The 23,708-nt window shown below is 51.7% G+C and overlaps 2 protein-coding genes across 2 annotated transcripts in view; both read left to right on the top strand.

The window, feature by feature from the left end:
- Positions 1–43: 43 nt before the first annotated feature.
- Positions 44–2,993, top strand: LOC105274946 (cytochrome P450 6A1). The gene is made up of 5 exons (XM_011331444.3): positions 44–657; positions 1,155–1,677; positions 1,752–1,973; positions 2,095–2,346; positions 2,609–2,993. The coding sequence occupies exons 1-5, from the start codon at positions 328–330 to the stop codon at positions 2,779–2,781; spliced, it is 1,500 nt and encodes a 499-aa protein (XP_011329746.2). The 5' UTR covers positions 44–327; the 3' UTR covers positions 2,782–2,993.
- Positions 2,994–5,070: 2,077 nt separating this feature from the next.
- LOC105274945 (hemicentin-2) overlaps positions 5,071–23,708 on the top strand; it is a 29,489-nt gene continuing 10,851 nt past the window's right edge. The window contains exon 1 of the mRNA XM_011331443.3: positions 5,071–6,828. Coding sequence (XP_011329745.1) covers positions 6,747–6,828 — 82 coding nt within the window. The 5' untranslated portion in view covers positions 5,071–6,746. The remainder of the gene's footprint in view (positions 6,829–23,708) is intronic.

Raw genomic sequence — 23,708 nt, 5'->3', positions numbered from 1 at the left:
ACTTTCGTCACAAGCGAGAGATTACGCAAACTGTCCGCGAATTCGCATAATTTATTCCATCTCAAACAAATAATATAACAGCACTGGAACGCAGTTATTAACAGCGCAAAAACGCAAACGAGTTCGACGATAACGCGCTGATAAGTCACACTTACATTTTTCTGACGATATTTGATAATGACTCGGCTTAAAATCTAACTATAACATTCGTGACGCGCAGTCGAGCGAGATTGCTCACCGGACGAAAATCGGACGAGAACCGAATGAGGACAACGAGTCAAATCGTAGTTTGACGCAGTTGTGATTAACAATTAACAGCTATTCACCATGGCTTACAACATTTTGCTCGGGATCATCACGCTCCTCCTGGCCGTATATTATTTCATCAGGGTGAAGTACAACTACTGGAAGGCTCGCGGTGTGAAGGGACCAACGCCGTTGCCCCTCGTCGGCAACTTTGGCGGGATCTTCTTCAACAAGACTTCGGTGGTGGAATTCCTGAAGAAAGTCTACAACGAATACAAGAGTGAGCCGCTGATAGGGGTCTACTCGGGGGTTAATCCCATCCTGGTGGTGAAGGATCCCGCGTTCATAAAGGACATCCTCATCAAAGACTTTTCCGTCTTCGCCAATCGCGGTACATTTGCACGTGACACGGTCAGTACTCGGAGTGTGATATCGCACTTGTTTACTTTGAATATTATCATTGCTGAATAATGTTTCGTTTTAATGTTTTCTGCTATAATTTTATTTTTTTCTATCTCGTTACACAAAGCGATTACTAAGCACGCTATTTGCATCTCATTACGACGTTTCGTTATCAGCAAGTTGCACACTGTGTGGACAAATGTGGGACAAGTGTGGAAACCAATTAGATTCTACTTAAAATAATACGATAAGTAGGAAGTTGGGCACACTTCCACGCGTGTCTGCTTGAGATTTAAACATTGAAACAATGCGTAGTAAAATGAACGGGATATAGATAAAGAACACGTATTTCTCTCGAATTTCTGTAATTAAATGCATTTTTGCTTATATTTTAATGGATCATTTCTATATAAGTGTATTTTTCAAGAACATCCATGAAATTACGCACGCACGCACATTTACATTTTAGAAATAAAATTCTAATGTTAATCGTGTTGTTCATCCAGGTAGACGTATTCGCTTCCAATCTCTTCAGGATCGAGGCGCAGCGATGGCGACCGCTCAGAGCCAAGCTCTCGCCAACCTTCTCGTCCGGCAAGCTGAAGAACATGTTCTATCTCCTGAAACAGTGCGCGAATAACTTCGGGCAGTACTTGGATCGCCTGGTAGCGCAGGAGAAGATTATCGACTGTCCCGCGATCACGTCCAAGTTTACCGCGGACGTGATAGGCACCTGCATCTTCGGGATTGATATGAAGGCGTTAGGCAATGACAAGTGCGAGTTCCTGGAGATGGGCAAGAAGATGATGAAGCCGAGACTGAAGGTGCGGATGAAGGAGTTCGTGAGGAACTGGCCGTGGCTCTTTGACATCGTTGGCAACTTCTTGCTCGACCACGACATCATCGAGTACTTCATGACGATGGTCACCAAGACGATCGACTACAGAGTGAAGCACAACATCATCAGGCACGACTTTATGGATATACTCACGGACCTCAAGAAAAATCCGGAGCAACTTCCTGAACTAGGTAAACTATAAGATTGCCGGTTCGTAAGTGGTTTTAAGTGCAAATCTGACAGTAGTGCATTTCGCTCCTTGCAGAAGTGACAGACAAGCTGATCGTGGCACAGGCAGTCGCGTTCTTCATCGCAGGTTTCTTCACATCGTCGAACGTGATGAGCCACCTGCTGTACGAGCTGGCCTTGAACCCGCACATGCAGGAAAGGCTCAGGACGGAGATCACAGAGGCGGTTGAGGAGACCAACGGTGACATGGAATACGACAACTTGAAAAAGATGGATTACCTTGAAGCGGTTTTCAAAGGTGAGCATTATTAGTGTATAATTATATAGAAAGAATACTGTATCAATAATTTGGAGAGAAAGTCCAGCAGTTCAATTAAACGGCGGAAAGTTGATTTTTTTGTTTTATTTCTCTGATACAGAGAGCTTGAGGAAGTACCCGGCAGTGACTCACCTCATGAGAGAGTCGCTCGAGGACTACACCTTCTCCGGGACGCAGGTGCACATCCCGAAGGGACAGTCGATCTGGATACCGGTGTACTCGCTCCACCTTGACCCTACATTCTACCCTGACCCGCACGTCTTTGATCCCGAGCGGTTCATGAAGAACGACGGGGACTTGGGAAACTCGGTGCCCTACCTGGGATTCGGAGACGGATCCAGGAATTGCATCGGTAATGGCAGCATCCTGTTGAAGATGGAGACGTTACACTTCACACAATTAGACCTTATCTGCATTGAAATAATTGAAATATTATATGACAGTATAATTATATCTTCAATCTCATTTTTATATCTCATATTTTAAAAAGTATTTTAATTTTTTTGGACCTGAAATTCCCCAGTTTGGTGTCCGCTAGTCTTGTTCAAAAAAGGCTAAAAGGGCGAAACGAGAAGAATTCGAGTATTGGTACTTACTGGATGACATGCTTCCAGGTGCCCGTTTCGCAGTGCAACAGACCAAGGTCGGCATAATAGAGATCCTGAAGAACTTCAAGGTGGACGTGTGCGAGAAGTCTACGTTCAAATACGGCGACCAGCCGCGGCTGTTCCTGCTTACGGCAAGCGAGGGCACGTATCTGAAGTTGACGAGACTCGGCAAGGACTGATCTCCCACGGTACAGTTGCGGACGTAATCCTTTCAATAGTGTTACTATTGTATAATATTCATAGTGCATTTATTTTCCTAGCTTCTACGCTGTTGTTAATTAAAACTAACGTAAAAAATATCTCTAAGATTGTCGCGTCTGAGTCAAGAATGATGCTGGCGGACGCTTGTATGCGTTTAATAAAATAAATAACAATATTTCTATTAAGACGACTACTGAGGCGTCCCGGGTCTGATTGTCATTCCTGATTCCGGCGAGTGTAATGAACGCCATCCTTCTACAATGCCGTCCCGGAAACTCGTTGCGGATGCAACTTTCGTCCCCGAGTATCTTATTGCGCACCTGCGCTCTTAGCGAACACGTCGTAATTACGATAAACGCGGTGCCAGCGTGCCTATTCAATGCGTGTCTCGTGTACGAATAGCTCGCTAAACGCTATTGCCAGCTTGCAGACATCGTCGTGTCGTTACGAACAAAAGAGGAAAATATCTTTTGAGAAAAAGCGTAACAAAGCGACTCCCGAATTCGTCAATTCGAGAGAAACGTCATGCAGCGCTCTCAACGCGTACAGACTTTTCCTGGGCATTTTCACGTAATTACGAAAGGCACTCTCTCGAAAAATCAACATTTTGCATTTTGCCAATTCACCATTTTGACATTCTCGAATTTCAAATGCCGTCGATGTGGTGTATTTCGACGCGGATGCACGTGTATGTGTGGTGCTTTTTGTTTTTCGGTTAGCCGATGTCCACGTAAATCACTTTCACTGGCCGCCGGGGTGAGCAAATGAAATCCGGCTTGTTTTGTAATTCGATTTTTGCCATTTTAATGCCCGCTCTTTTATCGCATCGCGGGATGCTCGTTTTTCTTGAATTGGTACATTCCGCCGTGACGCCGAACGCATGTAAAAAAATCTGGATGCATCGGGACGTGCGTGGACGTGAGGGATTAATTGGCAGGAAAGTTGAAAGAGGACACGGCGGTATCGTGACTGTGTTGAATTCCGTATTACATCGTCCACATTAATTCTCCGCCATCGATTTAATGCTCCATCATAATTATCCAGACAAAAATATCCGCTCGTTCATTGCGCGCGCTCGATAAAGCGCATACATACATTCTGCATTCTGCGATGATATCGTGTTCCATTTTTTTACGTTGTCTCATCCAATATTTATGGCAATCTGATCTTCTTTCAATCAACGATGTAACAGTGAGTCGCAGAAATCTGAGATTATTAAATATATGTAGAATTACGTGAATTCGTAGAATATGAAAACTGCCTTGAATAGGATACTGTCACTCAAAGTGTCATATTACTTAATTCCTAATATTGGATTAACTTTTGTTCTGAGCTTTTCGCTCAGAATTTGCTCCGCGTGGCATTCCCTTTCTCTCTCTCTCTCTTTCTTTTTTGGGAATTTTCATTTTGTTCCGAAATTTGCACGGTGCACAAGTTGCGATAAACTCAGTTTCGGTCGATTGGGGCACGCGAAGTGGTTGCGCACGTGGTTGATCAGACGCCGGAGCGCGACCACGTCATTTCGACGGTACTAGCCGTGTAATTGCAATTTGTCCGAAACACAAAGAGCTTTACGAAATGCTTTGTACTTCGCGTGGTGTACATCTCTGTCCACACGTACGCCACATGTGCGCGGTAACTTCCCTTTCGGCATTAAATGACGAAAAACTGTTCGTGTAACGCCGAACTCCGAGAGAAAGAAATAGAGAGAAAGAAGGTATGCAACTGCAGCGGCTCTCTTGAATCTGGTATTTGATTTACATATTTATTTATTTACTCATTTCTCTTTCATCTGTCTCGTTCTCTTGCTATTCTATCCCCAAATTCCTCCCCAATATTTTTCAGTTTGTTTCATCAGATTCATTGTATTCTATCATTTCTCTGACCTCATTTTTGTTTCATCAGACATTCCGTAATACTTGTCTTGCCTTGTCGTGTTTTTATTTACCCATATCACATTTTTCGCTGTTTCTGCTCTACTAACATAAGTACTAACTTTAACCATCATTCGCCGGATTCACTTCCTCCCTTTTATGTACTTCTGTACAATGCTATCTTTATTTTATCACAAATATAAGTGACCCCGCTTGCTCCGTTCCATGTCGCTCGCGCGGCCGTTTTCGCAACATTCGCATCGAAGTGCGCACGCGGCGTTAGCAGGACGCGGACGGGGGATGAAAAGTGATCGCCGAGCGCTTTTAAGCGGCCGCCGCGCCGGAGGGTGACGGACGCGCACGAGTCGCGCCGAGCCGAGCCGAAAGCTCCGACGGTCCCGTCAGTAGGCCTGCCGCAACGCAGCAGTGAGCGCGCCTTCTATCTTGAGTGAGGGTGCGCGTACCCCGAAGATCGGTCGATCGGTTGGACCTCTCCCTGGGCGACCGGCAGCTCTGATCCGGTCGCCGATTCCTCGCGCGAGTGACCCGAATCGTCGGTCAGCTGATTGTGTAACCGACCGATCGACCTCGATCGAGACGATCGACTCTAGTGACCAGTGCATTCGTGAAAGTGGACCACCCCCGCGCAGTATTGTACACGTCTTCTTTCTTCAGATAGAGAGAGAGAGAGAGAGAAAGAGAAAAGGAGAGAGAGGTTGTACTTGGCACGACACCGTCGACCGCTGACTCGAAGCACAATCTGCCAAAAACGGAACCGCGTTGCTAAGTCTCCGTTTCGACGGAGACGGAAATGGATCCCTGCGAATGGACGGGTGATGTAACGCGCGGATAAGCGACTTTTCACCCCGCGACGGTCGACAACCGTCGATGACCTTTGTGCACCTCGAGATCGCCTCGGATTGATTAATTAATTCGCTGATCTCGATCATTTTCCACTTTAGCAGAACTCTTTTCTCCTCTGAAAGTGCACTTGCCGTGAGCGCGGCAAGGTGAAATTCGCGAGGGGGTGAAAAATGCGTAACGACCAAGGCAGGCGGTAATCCCGGTGCCGAAGCAGACTGGTGCGACGCAAAGCATCCCCGAGACCCGACGGCGAATGCGTCTACGTAGCGGGGTGGGCATTAACGTCCGACGTTATCGCAGCCGACGGCACGAGTTCAGCTGAACTTATCGATTTTTCCGTCCCGTTCACGTTCTCGCAAACATCATTACGTCATTATTGCCGGCGGGCGATGACGGCGTGCGATCCAGTCGTGTATGAAGCGGCCGCCAATCGACCGTGCGAGGACGTGCAATTACGCGATCGAGCAACCCCGTTAAACGACGATGTGGCTGAACTTTGCGCGCATAAATAACGCGCGTAATCGTGCGGCAGCCCTTAAGGAGTTACGCGACTTACTTATAATCCTCAGTTTTACGTCGGTTGTCTATCAGCAACAACAGCAGCAGCAGCAGTAGCAGAGAAGGCAGCAGAGAGAAAGAGATAGAGAACAAAAGAGGGAGCGAGAGAGAGAGAGAACAAGAGAGTGCCTCGCGTGCTCCGCGAACTGCACTTAAGCCTCCTCTCAAAGCGCAGGTCGTGCCCCCATCCACCTCGCTCGTTACCGTTAAAAGTGTATATCGGACGCCGAGTTTTATCGGAGGTCGCCGTGAAAATAGGCTGCGGGGAAGACACCGGGGAGGAGGGGGGCAGGGTCCGTCAGCTGCGGGTCAAATCGACGCGACGGATCTCACCGTCATCCGTCCCCTCGCGTTGCCCTCGTGATCGACGGGGGACGCGCCCGCCGTGTCCGTGATTGTCTGGATGACCTGACGGATCTCTGGCCTTCCTGCACCTCCTCATCATCATCCTCTTCCTCCTCCTTCTTCTCTGCTTCCTTCATCTCCGCTTCCTCCTCCGCTTTCTTGCCGTCCACGGGATTCGTCTCTCTCTCTCGTCGAAAGTTATCAGCCGCGTCGGCCGCCACTTGAGCACGGGGATTTTGAAGGAGGACGATATCTGCACCATTCCCGACGCCGAGGGTGGAAGAGAGCAAGGATCCCGCACAATGGGGAGGATGCTTTTGCTGATGAGCTTGCTGACCCGTTTCGTCGTGGCGGAAGTTCTGCTCGGCGACGTCGACGAGCCACGTAAGTGAATGAAAAACTTGGGGTGAACTGCGGAAGAACGCGTGGGAGAGGGTGGGAAGGGGAGGGAAGGGGATGAGTTTTCCTTTCCGCGCAGAGAGGCCTAGTAGAGAGAATAATGTGGAGTCGCAGTGGCAGAGGGTGGAATTCGTCCCACCCCTTCGTTTGTTCGTTTGCGCTCGCTGATGGAATTGGGGAAACAAATAATTGGCTCTCGGATCTTTCTCGTCCTCGTTGTACGATCTTTCTCCCCCGTCCATCCCCGCAGTCTTTACATTTCCTCGCCGAAGTTTCGTTATCATTATCGGTCGTACGCGCGCCGGCACGTTTAACGTCAAGTTATCCGCCGCGCCGCGCTCTCCTCGAACGAGGAAACTATTTGCGATGTTTCCCAGCGATATTTTTAACGCAAAAATATTTGTGCGCTTGCACCGAAATAGTTTTTTACATCGATTTTCCGTGTATAAAGATTGGTCTTAATGAAATTCTCATCGAAAATTCAGTTCGAGAAACTCGGTCACATTTCGACATCCATCAGGAGCAAGAAGATATTAATGACGTGACACACGGCACACGATACACGAAGCTCGAAAATAAAATAAACTGTAACGCGACCATGCTCGAAATAGTTATTGTTTAGTTGAACGTTTCGCGCGAAGTGGAGCACGGAAAACGTTGCGATAGATGTTTTCTACATTCCCTATGGGTTTCCTACGCGCCCTGCAATCGCAGATAAAACACCTTTCCCTTCACCGCCATTGGTGGTTGAGTATACACGGGCAACTTTGACAGACACTATAATAAACCGCTTAAATAAACGCCGAATAATTGGATTAATTAACAAGACCAGTTTTGCAGACGAAGTTTCGCGAGCGCGGGTGTCACGTCGCTGGCAAAAATCATAGCGCACTCCCGGCGAAGGTAACCAGCTGATTGAAACTGAAAGGGCCAGCGGAGCCGTTCTCTCTATTTTACATTTACCCTCTCGATTGGGCGTTTGGGCACGGAGATCCCAATTATTTGTCAGAATTGTTTCTAAATAATTTCTATTACTTCCGCCGCGGAAAAATGTCCCCGACAACCCCGGGGGGTTGTTCGCTTCATTATCGCCGTGTGTTTCATGAGACACCGCGTGCTGCGCGGACGGCGCTTACCGCGTGTACCAATAACCACCGGCAAGCGCGCAATAATTGTACGATTCGTGACGGTTTGCCGATGTGATGTCGTCTGGAATTATTGCGTCGGCGGAAACATGTCGCGCCGGCTCGTGCCGCAATTATCATGCAACAGCGGCTTGGACAAATAGCGCATTAAACACGAAACTAAATAGAGCAAGACTAGAGGGTGGCCGAGAGGGACGAGTGGATTTGTTCGGTAACCCGATATATATTTCGAGCATTACGGGCCGATACGCGAGGTAGACAAATGACGCGTCCCGATTTACGGAGCGCAACGTAAAAGGGCACGCCACGGGATTCCGCGCGTGCTCGCAACCCCTCAATTAAAGGGCGAAGGGCGATTCGTACGCGACACCGTAACGACACCGCAATAACACCGACGAGCTCATAATTGTTACGAGCACGTCGCGCGTATATACGTGGCGCAGAAAGGACAGGAAAAAAAATCGGATGGAGGAGAAGGGGATGGGAGGGGGTCGTATTAATTTTGACGCACGCGGGGGACGTGAACGGCGTCGAAAATCCCGCCGCGTCAATAGTTGTTTTGCGGCGGGGGTGCGCACCCTGCGCCACCACCTCCACCTCCGCCGCCACCGTCGTGCTCTACGACATCGGACAGGACCGCAACCCGTTTATTTAATCGATGCATTATGCAAATTGACATAACGGCTCCACTTCGGATGCAGTAATCGACCTCCATCTCTCGACAGATTCACAATGGGCCGAACGTGTACGCTGAATAATTGGCAGTAGCGTGTCGTGGGCTGAAAATCAAAGCCGGCGTATGTGCACCCCCGCCGTCATCCCCCGTGCCCTTTTCCCCACCGTCCCCAAAATCCCCGTGTATATCAGGAACCAACGATGGACTCCGCGCGCGTGTAACGCGGCCGCGTGACGTGCGTTGCGTACGTTGGTGAAATTTCGAGCGCTCTCCCCGGCCCCGGAAGTATGCAAATGAATCGGATGAAAGATGGCGGATGTGATGTAACTCGGGCGAAAGTACACGGGGGATGAAACTGCCGCGGTGAAATTTTTACGAGTAGAGGGAAGAGGAGATTGCATGCGTCGTGAAACACAAAGAGCTGCAAAGAAGAAGAAGAAGAAGCGCCCTGGCGCGAAAGGGTTCGCAGAGGGTCGCTCTCCGGGAACGGCGACTGAAGCTACTGGAGATTTTCCGACGACGTTCCTTTGCAAGTTGGTCAAGGGCTCGCGGCGCCGATTCACCGAGCAAATAAACGCACGGCGAACCAACTGGCGATACGGCCGAATGAGATTTTAATGATGCACGTTAGCGGACATCCTTCGGCATGCAATACGCTCGCCAGCGCATAGCGGCGTCCTTGTTATGATTTAAACGGCGATTACGGCAAAGTAGGACGATTGTAAAGTTAGCGCGGGACCGTTTTGCAGAGTGTAACGCTGACTCTTATCTACTTCGATTACCGGCGCGCTACGTGGAGCATTAAATTTTTATCCGATCGTTAAACGGACGGGTGAGTGGACGAACGGATGGATTACGATCGCCCTGGCATCAGACGCGCCGCGCGCGCTCACCCCACGTGCCAGGGGGAGGGGGGTGACTTTACACCGCGCGTCGCGCTGACAGTGAAACAAATTACGGGAGTGCGCGAACTCCCAATGGCTCACGGACAACTCCGCGTGTATACTCCGTGTGTATAACCGCGTCGCTGAAACGAGCGGCGAAAGTTTGAATTAGAAGCTAGAGGACGGCCCCTCGCCGCGTCGTGAAGATTAAAACGGACGTGCGGCCGAGGTAAAAGGATCTTAAAAATTAAAAGAAGATTCACTTATAAAGGAGGAACCTCCGTAGGACGCACGCTTTCCCTTAGTGTCCGCGATGCTTGTCCGAGATGCTTCAGTCGTTGATTAAAACTAGAAGAGTACATCGCGCTACCGAGAGCCATCCGCGATTTTGCGAGCATGCTCGAGGAAGAAACTGCAGAGGTGCTGCAGTTCCGGTTACGGTGCACCGCGTACTTGTAATGGGGCGTAATGCGTGCGGTAACGGTCCATTACGGACGGAAAATATTGAAATTCCGCTGAGGTGCAACTTTGCCGGATGGAAACTTAAAATTCTTTCGCCGGCGTCGCCGGAGCGAGCGCGTTGCGGCCGCGCGGCCAGCCACGGCTTGAGTTTCATATCGCTTGGCCGAGAAGACGCGGGGAAGTTTATAAAGCAGCGGATAAAGCGGTAGTATTCCGCGAGCGTTGTGCGGCTCAAAATAAAAGGAAACTGCAATTACAGTCGCCGCCGGTGGCTCCCGTTGCCCTCCACCCTCTCCGTGACGCAAGAAGAGCGCGCGGCGAGAATCGAAGAAGCGCACTTCTCCACTTCGCTCTCGTCGTCCTCCGTCGAGATGTCATCCGCGTCCGTGTTGCCCGTGGGCTACCGCAGAGATCGAGACGGAGGAATGTACAAAACGAAAAAAGGGGATGAAGCACGAAGGGAGGATGAAGAAAGAGGAAAACAGAAAAAAAAGAGAAAGATAGTGAAATAGGAAAAAGAACCGGCTTCAACGTCCGCCGCGCGGAATGCACGCTAACAATCGGTGACTCCAGACAACCGGAAGCTCCGAAGCGTGGCTCGCACGTCCGGACGCGCGCGATGGCGCCTTGCTTGCTGCGTTTACGCCCTATGTTGACAGGGTTACGTCCACTCCATTCGGGCGTCGCGACGCGATTGCAGTGAATGGAAACGCTGCCGGCCGGCCGACCGGACGTATTTTCGGATGCCATATTGTTCCCTCGGAGGGATTTTTTTCATGGTTGCTGCCTGCCTTTTGCTTAGAGCGCGATTCCGCCGCCGGTGATCTCGCCGCGATGCGGTAGAATTGTGCCGTTGCAAAAGTTCTGCGGTGCGCTTTATCCCGATCATTGATACCGGAGAACGAACGGAGTGGAATGCCGGTTATTTCGATGCATCGAGCGTCATGGAGGCATTCAACGCGCCGATACGGAGTGCTCCACCCCCGGCTACACGCTCGACAGATCGCATCGCAACGAGGCGGACTCTGGAATGACATAACATCACTCGAGATGATTTTCATCAGAATGGTAATCCCGATTCGCCGTCGCGAGGGTTGGTATTCGAAGCGCACGGTCGTGCGGGAAAATGACACGTTTGCGTGAGATTATCCCGATATCGACATCGACGTCGACGACACGGAAGCTGCACGGCAGTGGTAATTTCGAATAAAAGTTTCGGTCATCGGAAGTTACCCCGTTCCCGAGCGAATTTCGCAGCGCGGAAGCTCGGCGCTCGGCTCGGCGTCGTTGCAGCTTCTCGTTTCCGTGCCATTGCGCTTGTATGTGTACGTGTGCTGCATTATCTTCGCGCCGACTGTCGTAACAATTTCTATTTGTAATGCACGAGATCATGTCACATCCCCTTTCGATATCACGATTCTCTCGCGTCCGGCCTGTAAAAGCCAGACGACGTCATTTTCCACCTGGCGTATTACCGCGCGCCTTTCACGGCGACATTTAACGAAAGGCGTATGCATAATATTAATCCTTTCATTAATCTTCCCCTCCTCCCACCTCCTGTGATGTAATCAGCATACGGGCGACGCGGACTGGCGATGCGAAGTCGCATTTTGCCGAGCTGATGAATAACATCCCCTGAAAAAAAACCCCTTCGCTGTTGGAATATTTTATCCGGGATATCCGATGCTATTTAGGCGCGGACAGAGACGAGAGGGTGGTGCCCGGCCGCCAGTTGTTATAATTATTTCGACTGCGTTCCGAATCCATTAAGGTACAGCTAATTTGCGTCGGGTGCTATGGCATCCCACGTGTGCATCGAAGAATTCCACGTGCACGAGGAATAAAGGGCGCGATCGAAAGGGCGGACTGGAATAATATCGATTATATGCGAGTGCAGACGATGTCGATCGCGTTGAACATCGCTGGCCGCGATATTTAATTCCGCAATCGCGGCGTCATAAAAGCCGCGTTACCAGCGCTTATCGCCCGTCGGCGTTATTAATTTTCAAACTGCACGCCCGGGGGCAGATGGGGGAAGGGCTGCGCTCCGGAAGGCGGCCGCTCGCGGAGGGATACTTCGTAAATCACCCGGCTGGGATTTATTATCGAGGATGTTCGCCTAAATGGCGGGGCGCCAGCGGGGTGGCTTCGGAAGAAAGGAAAAGCCAGGCAACAGCAACGACGGAGCCGGGAGCGTGACGACGGGAAAAGCGGAAAGCGAGCGAAGCGAGCGAGAGGCTCGACTAGTAACTCGCTCGTGAGAGAAGGATATCCGGCCTTGAAAAGCGAGCGGCCGGAGAGGGCGGCGGGGCAGAGGGTGCAGCGAATAAAACAGAATAAAAGGATAGAAAAAGGAAATAAAGCGGACCTGAGGTTTGAGAAGCGGGGGCGGCAGGGGTGCATCGCGCGCGAGGAACTATTTCCACAATGGCGGGGGAGGAGAAGAGGGCGAGGGGTGAGCGCGCGCGCTCGGCCCCAGCGCGAAATAAGTCGACGCGGCGCGAAATGTGTGCCGTGCACAGGAAAAACAGGAAACCGCGGTATTTCAAAGTCCCGGCGCGGGTTAACGAACGACCGTTGCTGGCTGCCGGCCGATCGGTCAAACTTTTCGCGGCGGAGAGAGAACGAACCTGCTGGCGAAAATTCCTCCCGCGAGCTCCGGCGAGCTGTGACTAATGCGCTACTTCACCGCGGCTCTCCCTGGCTCCTGGTTAGGAAAAAAGATTGGGAACGTAAAAAGCACGATTTTTAAAGATATTCATGCCTCGAGCTACCGCTGGTCTTCTCCATCCGAGAACGATAAATGTGTCCCCTTTCTTACAATTTCATGACTGTATTTCTTTATTATCGCGATTCACAATTGTATTTCTCTCTCTCTTTAATTAAATTATATTACATTACATGCTATTAAATATATTATTGTAAATTAAAGCATTTATTATATTTCATATTGGTTATTATTTATTGCCGATTAAACAACTTGTTACAAATTATTACGCATCGCTGCAAACCTCGGAGCGCTTTCATTCGCCACACATATCCCGCTGCGAGGGATACAGGCGTACAAAAATTCGCACTTGGATACACGAAAGCAAGCATGGTTTCCGGTACGCGCGCACGGGTCGCGTTCTGTCAATCGTCAAGCGTCGATTTGATCCCCGCAATAAATCGGACATCGAAAAGCGTTCGATTCGTTCGTTCGCGTTCGCCGATGATGTCGTGACAATGTCACGCGCACGGTCGCATGGCATCCAGCTTTTTTCCGCCCTCGGACACGCGTTGATTACCCCTTTCCCCTTTTCCTCTCGACGTGCACCCCAAGAGAATACCGGCGAGTCGATTATCCCGGCCGACTTTCGTCGCGGCGCGTGTCGCGCGATGTGTTTCCGCGCCGATTATTGATTATCCGCCGGATCACACGCCGCGCCGGTATTTATTGCCCATCTGTAATACGCTTGCGGAGAATTGCATACGCGACGCGTGTAAACGCGAGAGGAAGGGAGAGGGAACGACGGTTCCGCAGGAGGAGGGTGGGTGCGTCGAATAATAATCATTTCATTTATTAACGCGCTATTAATGCTCCTGTATGAGCGTGCATAAATTCAGGTCCTCGGCGGCTCCTTCGCGCAATTTCGATATTATTGATATTATAATAAATGTTACATTGCACCCCGACTTGCCTGATTTGCCGACTAATGTGCGCTGAAATCATCATCGAAAATAATATTCGACGGGGGTGAACGAGGTGCGAGCGAGTGAGCGCGCGTGTCCCGCTGTATCTGCATAAACGCCTCTTGCCCTCTCGCATTTTCAATTATTTATGCCACGTTATATGCGCGTATATCTCTATAGCTAATTAGAATAATGCAGAGAACGATGGAGGACGTTACAATACCGCGGCGCATTCAAATTTATTCAATACTAACAGCGCTAATTTTACATAGGAGTCTTGATGAATTATTAAAGGCCCGCTCCCCTTACCGCATTCCGCGGGGGATTCGGTGAGACAAGAGTGGCGGAGGAGAGAGTGGTGGGGGAGGCATGTCGGGGGTTACGTACATTTCATGGCTTTTCTATTTGGCCGTCCGCCAAATGGCAGTCTTTCTGATTAAATGAATCGATCCTTGCACGTGTCTGGTCGTATTATACTTTCGCCATTACGCTGCGCGACGCGCCAAAATTCCGTTCCAGCGCGCGAACGCGAGAAATGCCGATTTCATGTCGGAGTATGATTTTTCACGTAAAATCCGCGTCGGGTTCGCGCAACATACGCGATAAGCGTTTGCTCTGTCTGCGCTAATTTAAAATTCAATCTAATCTAATCGCAAACACGATAAAGTATATTAAAAAAGGAGAACCACCCTCCGACGAGGGCGATTCACGAACACGCGCCTGGTCCGCTCGAGCGGATCCTCTTCGAGGGAAGCTCCTCGTGACGTCATTATTGCTTCACACGTGTGTGTATGCGTGCGATTCCATCCGGGAGCATCTGCGAAACGCACCTTCCCCGCCGCGCGCGCGGAATCGTTCGCAGGGCAAATTACATTTCCGCGGCTGCTTTCTGCCACCGGTGAAGGGGAGAAGAAGCCGTTACTTACCTACAAAGCCCGGCCGTCCGCTCCCGCGCGCGCGCGCGCGCGCTAAGTCGTAATTCTCCGTAAAACTCGGAGCCTGAGCCCGAAAGTTCCTTAAACGATCTCGCGCGAGCGGAGGCCTCTCCTTTGATCATAATCTCGCCCGGAGTTATTTGGGAAGCCTCTGAATTGCAAGGTGCGCGCGCGCGATCGACGCTCCCCCCTGCAGCGCGATAAAGTCGCTTTACCCTCTCGACTTCCTTCTTTTTCTTCCGCTCCTTCCCGCTGCTATCCCGGACCAGAGAACGCGGAAACATCCGCGTTTAAGAGCGCGCGATCCTCATCGCCCCGCCTGCCATCGCGTTCCATCCACTCCCGGCGAACCATCACTCCCCGACCCGATCCGATCGGTGAAAGACGAGCCTCTGGTGGATTTTCTTACTTGATGATTCACCTGATGACCGTTTCCAATCGGTGTCTCCTTGCTGCGTGCAGTCTGCACAGCAGATTATCGCTGATTGCACGCTCGTTCAATTACGCCGCGACACGCGGCGAGACAGAGACGGAGACAGCGTAGATGGACGCCCGGGTGAGAACGGTCGGTGAAGACTAATAGGCAATCAGAGTGCACCCCGTGAGTGAGAAGAAGGCGAAGAAGGGGTGGCGGAGAGAGCGTGCGACCTCGCTGGTAATCCCGTTACGTCGCGCGGATATGGAGTAATTTCATTTGAATCGCGCATAATTCACGGATTACAGATTGCGCTCGCATTTTCTCGTCGAGCGCGGCTAATGGGTTTCGCTCGAGACAAACGTCGTCGTCATCCTTGTCGTCTTCCTCGTCGTGCGCGCGGATCGCTCTTAATCGCGTGCGATCGTTGCAAGGAATATTCCGCGGAGCGAACGCCGGGGTTCCCGTGGATTATGGGGGCCCGATAAGTCTCCCTCGGACCAATACCAGCTTCCGTTACGGTCCAAATCACCACTCGGGAAACCGGAAAACCTTTTTCCGTTCGTCCATCCGATTGTCAGTCCGTTGTTCCGTTTATTTACAGCGTCAATCCTGATTGTCTTCTTATTAATCCTCGTATCTCACTCCTCGCTCCTCTCTTTCTTTTTCACTCTTTTGTTTCTCTCTCTCTCTCTCTCTCTCCCTTTCCACGGTAATCCGCTCTTCTCCGCGAAACGAAACGCCAACCGCTAACTCGAGAAAAGCTGCTTTCGTTTCGTTGCCGAAAGGACGATCCGCTAGGAGTCTCCTTATTTTGTTCCGTCCCGCTTCTTCCTAGTGTGTCCGCGCCCGCGTCCCACTTCTACGTATCCGGGGACACGCGACGGAGATGCGGAAAGTCCCAGAACTCAATGCGGGACTGATTGGCTCGCGCGATTGTCCGTGGCCCACCGATTGTCTCGGAAAAGTCGTCTGGAAGGAAATCTAACCGGGGAGACGGTGGAGACTAACATCCAAGTCTCGGAGGGAAAACAAGAAGGAAGTGGAGGAAAGGCAAGAGACGCGAGCGGAAGAGCGAGAAAGGGAAAAGCGATGGGAAAGCGAGGAAAGTGGCAAAGAGAAGGCACGGTGAGCGCGATCTCGCGATCGCGCGATGCCGCTCGCAGCATCCCTCGTCGCAGAGCCCCGCTTTCTTCCACTTTATCCCGCGGATTTGGATTCATTCGACCGGACGGCCAGCCGACGGACCATCCCCTAATGCCCGGATCTTTATACGCTTCTTGGCCGCCAAGAAAGCGCGGCCGAGGCTCCGCCGAGAAGAAACGGCCACGCCGGCATCGATCGCACCGAAAGTAGCACGATTCCTTTTCGTCGGGAGAAAGAGAGAAAGAGAAAGAGAATTGCTGGGAATCCTCGGAAATCCTCGAAACAATTGTACGCCGGCTGCTCGCCGCGGAGCCGAGCGACAGCCTCCTTTTGTCCGCCAGGGAAAAAGAAGCTCCCGCTTTCCATCAGCTCGTCGTCTCTCCATTATGCAACGCGGTTTCTCTCGTCTTCTTCCTCCCGCCTCTTGCACTTCCTCACCCCGTGTCTTCAACCCCGATGACAGACGCGGCTTAGGCAAGCGCGCCGCGCGCGGAGCGGACTAATTCCGAGACAGACGGCGAGTCCAGTTCTCCCGGCGGGACGCCGTTTAATGGGCCCTTTATGGGAACCCCATGCGTGCCATCAACACCGGTTAACTTTAATCTCGCTTTAATTGCCGGCGACGCTTAAACTGCGATCAAAATCAAGCCGGACACGCGGCCGGGCCGAGTGAGCGAGCAGGATCGATTCACAACAGCGAATCGGACTGGACATCCGGTCCTCCTCGCGCGGTTTCTCCGGCGTTCTCGACACGGATTTCTCCTTCGCCGTTTTGCCTCTTCCTCTCTCCCTCCCCCAATAAAGAGACACCCATATGCCCGATGAAACTCGAATACCCGCTCGGCAGGAATTCAGGTTCCCGCGTATCCGCGCGCGAGTAAATACGGCGCGGAGACGCGACCGGTTTTGTCGCACCTGCTCCGCACGACAGGAGTTACTTCCACCATTCTCTCTTCCCTCCTCCCCTGGGAGTCTCATGCATACGGTATGTCGCATAATAATCCACTCTCCCGTTCCCGGTTCTCTCTTCGAGAAGCTTCCACCGCTTCGATCCTCCTTTCACCTCGCGCGCGTGTCCTCTCGCGATCTCTCGTCCTTTCAATTTTTCTTCTCACCCCCGTTTCTTCCGTCCTCTCTGCAGTGTCGCTCGCTTCCTCGATCTTCTTATTGTGCGTGTAACGTATCCGCGCGTAACATATGATTACAAGTCAGCGCGCGCGAGAGAGAAACAAGGAGACGCTTTCGGTTCCGCTGAGTCCTCGTTTGCAAGCAGAAAGTTTTTCTGTTATACAGACAGAATTCAAAGGTGCACGAATGTGTTCTGTCACAACGATTCCGCGGTTATTACATTAGGCAAACACGGTCTGAAATGTGTACAACGACGTGTGCAACATCGAAGACCGCGCGCCGACAGCATACGCTCGGCCCTCGGAATCGACAATCCCGGTTCAGCGCGTCATCCCGGGGTTTCCGGTCTCTGGATTATTTCTAACGAAGGAGACGTCGCCGCGAGTAAGCGCAGCACGTAATTTCCGGGATTACGTAATCCGGCGTGTGCCAGAATTTTCGACGGCGAGCCGAGCGTAATTGGCTCCGCGCGCGTTTCGCGAGCGTTCTCGCGACATATGTCGCGTATAACATACGTCGTCGTCTCCATGTCGGATTCGAGCGGCAGGTCCGAGCAGGAGGAGGAGCGTGATTGATTTTACGCGACTCGTTCTAAAAATACTCGTGATGATTCATTCGCCCTCCCAAACCCTCCCCTCACAGATGCGCGTTATTACGACGACTATCGGTCACGTCAGTCATCCCTTATCAATCGCTGCCAGCGCGCCGGTATCTCCTGCGTTTACACGCCGCTGCCTAAGTGAGATTGCAACGTTTCGAGCATCTGCTCGATCGACTACTCATACATGGTTCGTGTGGATGGAACGTGCCCGAGGATATTCGGACACTCGCCCGTGAGGACGACCCGACACGCATCCTCACGCGTCGTTCAGCTATCGCATTAGGCTGACGTGCGTGTACCTACTTTACCGCGTTTCCCTTTTGGTTCCAGTCCTTTTAGGTCCAGTCATAAGAACGAAAGTGGAGGAAAATAGTCCGCTGTTGCGGATTCGGACACCGCACTCCCAGACAGAGCGCTAAATTAATTCTCCGGGATCCGAAGAAGGTTCCGCGAGAGATTTTTCAATCCCCGTCACAGAAACCCATCTAAATTTGATGGCGGAGTGATATATCATTTACTACTGGGAATATCTCCTCTCCTGACGCAACTGAATATCTCATATTTAATTAGCCATCGCAGTCGAGTTTCGATTACTTTCAGGTAATGAAGTCACGTGCACGCGTAACGGTGCGGCGTAATTACGGAATTAATTCCGTACAAAATTCGACGAGATTAGAAACTCCTGTATGTTTTTTTTAAGCAGAACCGCATTCTTCGTGATAAAATTAATGCTGGATGCTGAATCCAGAAAACAGGGCGAATCTCTCGAACTCGATGCTTCCGGTTACTCCGGCGTGAGAATTGCGATGCTCGCCGAAGCGTGGTCGTATATTAGACTGCAAGGAGACACATGTGTCCCTCGAACAAAAGTCGGGGACGTAATGCGCGCGTATACGGTCGCCGGGACGAGAGGGAGGGAAAAAAAACTTACGTGGCTGATGCACCGTAAAATTCGATTTCGCGTGTCACCGCGAGGCAAGTTCGAGCAAACGGCGTGCGAAACATTAAACGCCGGGCTGGAGATCGCGGATAAAAATAATGGAACACGTCGCGCCGCCCGATTGAATTTTTCAGGCAACGTCCCTCTCGTCCCCTCCCCCGCTCCCTCTGCGTATCGGCGGCTATCGAGAATCCCGCGGTCGAGATCCGATAACGACAGCCCCCGAAATCCGCGCGCGCCGTGGATTAATTCGCCGCGAGCGGTGTCCGATTTTGCAGAGACGCGAAAACGCACAGATTTTCCCCGGATTTCCGGTACCGCAGTACCCGGTGTATTTCGGCGGAACTTGCGAAACGACAGAGAGTGCGTAATCAAGGGACAGCATTCGCCGCGTTCTTCGGATCTTGTGTTCACCGGGATGCAATCTGGATTTTATTGGCCGACAAACGCGGGGCGACTCGCGAAACGGAAGTTCTCCGTTACGCCGAGTCACAAAACGCCAGGAATCCTGATAGCAGCGAATTACGCAATACACGTGTGCATGTGCACGTGTATGTTGTGTATGTGTGTATCTCCTCCGCCACTCCCGAGAACTTTGCGATTCTCCGGATGCAATAACGACGAACGGATCCTCCTTCGCCCTTCTGATAGTAATGCGATCGATTCAATACTCGGCTGAGGACCTTTGTCGTTCCAACCACGTGCCAATTATATAGCCAGATCCTTTGAATTTGCTGGTTATCATCATTATCAATAGTATCAGCGTAACACGCGAAAAACACCCGGGCAAAAACAGCGCGGATATGTCCGCTCGTTTCCGCATCTGTCCGCGCCGCATCGGGACTCGTTAAATAATTTATCATAAATTGGCTCGCGTAGCTGGCGCTTCCGCTCGCTCGTACTTTCGCACACCTCGTCTACTTTCGTCTAATTTTCTCCTCCGCACCCCCGGCACGTCTGGTTCTCTTCCTCGCCGCGTTCTCCATTCGTCGGTGTCTACATCCGTCCGTGTATATCTTTCTCTCTCTCTCGCTCTTTCTTTCCTTTTCTTATCCCTCGCTCACCCCTAGGTTTGCTTTCTTCGTCATACCGGCGCGTGTTTGTTCAGTCGGTGGTTTCGGGGGTGGCGTGACGTCGTTTTCCCGGATGCGGCAGTAAAGGAGCTGGCGCCACGTTTGCACACCGCCCGCTGTTTACACGCGCATCTCCCGGACGGGTTACCGACGTTACGAAGTTAAAGAGGCCGATGATAATAATCGCCACGGGCGCTCCGGGAATTTATGGCATCTTAATGAGTTTAATAATCGCTCGTTAGCACTCGGCCCGCGTCGCCGCCTGGATTCGTCCACTCTAACGAAGTTGTGAGCGTACACAATAGAGAAATCTCCCCCGTCCCCAGCGTTGGTCCCAGGGGCGCTTCCGGGGGCGGCACAAACGAGGTCGCAGCTGGAAATGCGCGGACGCGGGCTCTAACGGTGTCTAACAATGCAGTTTCTTCGGCAAAAGTTGATCACCTCGCGGAAAATTAAGTGGATCTCAGCTTGACGGATCGACGCCTGCGATTGGCACGTAATCGAGATCGGCGAAGCGTCGCGCTGGCTCTTTCGCAAAGAAGTCGAGGCTCTTTTGTGTTTCTCCCTTCGCAGTGGAGTTTGTTTCGTCGTGTTTGCGTGCTGTTCCGTTCGCGGAGACTGGGTCAAGTTGCTGGCAAGCTCGAGGAGAGAGAGATTCTCCATTGAGGCGATGGAATATTCGTTCAATGTCCTGTTTCCCGGTGCTCCTTACCGCTTTCCCGCTTTCCAGCCGGGAAAGTACGTAAAGAGCATTTTGTCAAAGTTTTCCCACCGCGCATTCTTCGTCCCGGCAGGAAAGTTGCGCTTTCCGTCCGCGCGCGTCGAAGTGCCGGCCATTCGTATCCCTCGCGGATCCGCGCGAACACGTAACGACAATTGTCGGCTGCCACGGAATTTCGTACGTTGCCGGTTCTCCTTCTTTACTTTTTTATCGACGGCAAATACCGCGCGGAAATTTCGCTCGACGCGGATATACGAAAATATGCGAAATACAATTTTCGCGACTCGCGCTAGCCAGTTCGTCCTCGAATCACTACCCCACTACTTTCTTTTTATTGCTTCCCGGTTGCGCCGGGGATTCTACCCTCCGTGTGTTTGCGAAGAAGCCGTCAGTTCGCCAACGATGCCTGAATCCACAGCGAAGAAGAAGAAGAAGTTGCCCCCGCGTTTGCACACCCCGCGATGTTTACAGGCGGTGCTTTGGTCGAATTACGAGGCTCGCGCTCTCAAAGCGGCGAGTGCTCGCGCCCGTGCAAATTGAATTTGCGTATTAGACGAGAATCGTCGGCCAAAGTATCGACATCGCGGCCGCCATAGAGGGAAATCGGTTTTCGACATTTTCAGAAGAAGCGGCAAGCCGCTCGCTCGCGCACCTCGCAGCAATTTCCAGTCATCGTTTCAGCGCACCGTTGTAAATCGCAATCCGGCCTGCTTCTTTCCTACTGTTCGCCTGAAAGAATCGCCAAGAACGCGTCGAGATCGAGACGAGACCGGATTTGTCGTCGACAATCCCGGTTTCGCTCACCAGTCAATGACGCGCTGCTTAGCATCCCCTTTCCACGTATCGTGCATCCCCTTCTCACATCGTGCATGCTTAAATCCGTATATGCACGCGCTCACGGTGTATCCCCGTGTGTATTCGGGACGCGGGTAATACGATGTATTACCGATCCACGACGGCGCTCATGTTTGCTTTGAATAATTACTCCGGGATCGTCGTGTCGGCCGGATACATATGTGTTCCACGTTACCCGAGAAACGGATATTCGCTCACGCTCTCTCAAGTAAATGCGATACACGCACGATGGAGAACACCCACCCACGCACGCACGTACGTACGGAACGCACGCGGAATACGTAAGTGTCGGTGTGTTGGGGGTGGCGCGCAACGCGGACTCGCTGCGTCGATGGCTCATTGTCTAAGTCATCAATTTGCAAGGTTCATGAGAGGATTTAACGAGGTAATAGGACTCGCCGGCGCTATTAACATTTGAATTGCGGCATTAATGACCCTCTCCTCCCCCTCTCCGCCGCCACCACCTCCGGCTGCCACCCCCCGCTGCGTTTAATCAGCACGTCCGCGACTGATTATGTCCGTAACCCGTGGCCGTAATATCGCGACATGTGCTTGCTGAGTCACTTCCGCCGCGCGCGCGGATCGTCACCGTTCCACTCGGCGTCCGCTCGGAGGAGCGCGACGCTTCGGGCGCGATCAAAGCGCGCGCGGCGACGTGGCTGAATTCGTTCTTCAGAGATATATTCTGATCGCGTTTTGCTGCTGTACAGTGCCTGTGGATTCATCCGGACAGCTCCGATAACGCGCGCGAATGATCGTGTGAATATTCAGAGTCACGTATCGTCGGAGAAGCGTAAAGGTGTGAGAGCGCTGCCACGTGTGCGCGTTGTCATTGTCGTTGTGTTGTTAACGAGTTGCCGCGTGCGTACGACCATTCATCACCCGGCATTAATTACAACGTATCATTAACACCGTCGTCCTCGTTGTCCGTGATGAATCTCAGAACTCGCACTGATCGCGAGCCCTGCCGCGCGGAATTTCGGATGCGCGCGAGGATGCCCGTCGACGCATATAATCAATGGCGCTCCATCAATAACGTTGAAAAGTCCGTTCAATCTTGCTTAGGGGAGACCGAAAACGGAGGAAGCAGAGAAAATTTTCCGCAAAAATCGGAAAGACAAAAAATATTGTATTTGTTGCCGGCCGAAGTCCTGCGTGATTGCTGCGTGTGGCAGTATCGAAGCAACAATTACTCAGACGATGACTTGACAAAAAATAAAAAAGAGAAAAAAACAAAATCTCGGTCTGAAATATTCGTGCAAAGAAAATCCTCTCCCGAACTCGCTTCTTTTTTTTCTTACGCACACAGTCATTCCTAATCAGACCGAGGTTCCCCGATAAACTCGAGATCATACGATGGCAAGCTGCGTCCCGCTCCCTCGTCGACTTTCGCAGTGGAAAAAGCCGATACATGTCGACCACGTTCGCGCTCAATTAATCTCCGACGGCGGTGGCGGTCGACAATGCCCGTTTCGGGGGTAATTTTCCCGGCACTCGTTACGTCTAAGGTTAAAGAGGGAAAGAGGATAACGAGACCGCCGGCGGTCGATCGGTCGGCGGCTGCTAGGTGCCGGGACGATTGATGAGACGGCTATGAAGGCCAATAAAGTCGTGCCAACCCGCAGTTGGCGCGTCCACCGCGCCGGTATAAATCGGCAAGTAGACCGATTAATTGGGTTTCAACCCCGCTTGTGTGTGGGGCCAATCGGCGAGGGTGCGCCGCGCCACGTCGCGCGGAAACTTTTGTTCCTCCGCGCGTGCACCCTGTGTGTACGTGACGCCCGCGTTTGTGTGTGCGCGCGAATTGTCCCTCGTGCTCGGCCTCGACTGAACCGTCCGACCAATTTGCAGTAATTCGATCGGCGCCGACGGTGACTGACTAAAACTCCAAATTTGCGGTTTCACCGAGAAAACGTACGGCGACGGGGGTTGCATGAGGGTTGCACCGCGCGTTGTTGGCCGCATACGGGGCTGCGTGGGTCGCAGTTGCGGGGAACTGAGGGTGACACAAACTACTGCTCGAAAGTACGCGCGACTCGCCGCAGGATCGTCGTGTCGGGATCTCCGTAATGCGTTTTACGTAATTGCACAATAATTGAAGCGTATACTTTCGCACGACGTTCTCGAACATTTCGACGAGACTGCGGTGGCCTGCGGAGTCCGAGGAGGGTAGTTTGCGGACAACGCGATATTGTACAACTGATTTTATTGA

Source organism: Ooceraea biroi, chromosome 1 (genome assembly GCF_003672135.1).
Source record: "Ooceraea biroi isolate clonal line C1 chromosome 1, Obir_v5.4, whole genome shotgun sequence".
NCBI classification, from domain to species: domain Eukaryota; kingdom Metazoa; phylum Arthropoda; class Insecta; order Hymenoptera; family Formicidae; genus Ooceraea; species Ooceraea biroi.
Note: the sequence above shows the minus strand (reverse complement) of the source record. Positions and strands in the feature narration are given on the sequence as shown.

Coding starts and splice junctions, on each gene's coding strand:
- LOC105274946 (XM_011331444.3), top strand. CDS start 328: ATGGCTTACAACATTTTGCTCGGGATCATCACGCTCCTCCTGGCCGTA. Junction 658..1,154: donor GTACATTTGCACGTGACACG/GTCAGTACTCGG, acceptor TTGTTCATCCAG/GTAGACGTATTCGCTTCCAA. Junction 1,974..2,094: donor CCTTGAAGCGGTTTTCAAAG/GTGAGCATTATT, acceptor TCTCTGATACAG/AGAGCTTGAGGAAGTACCCG.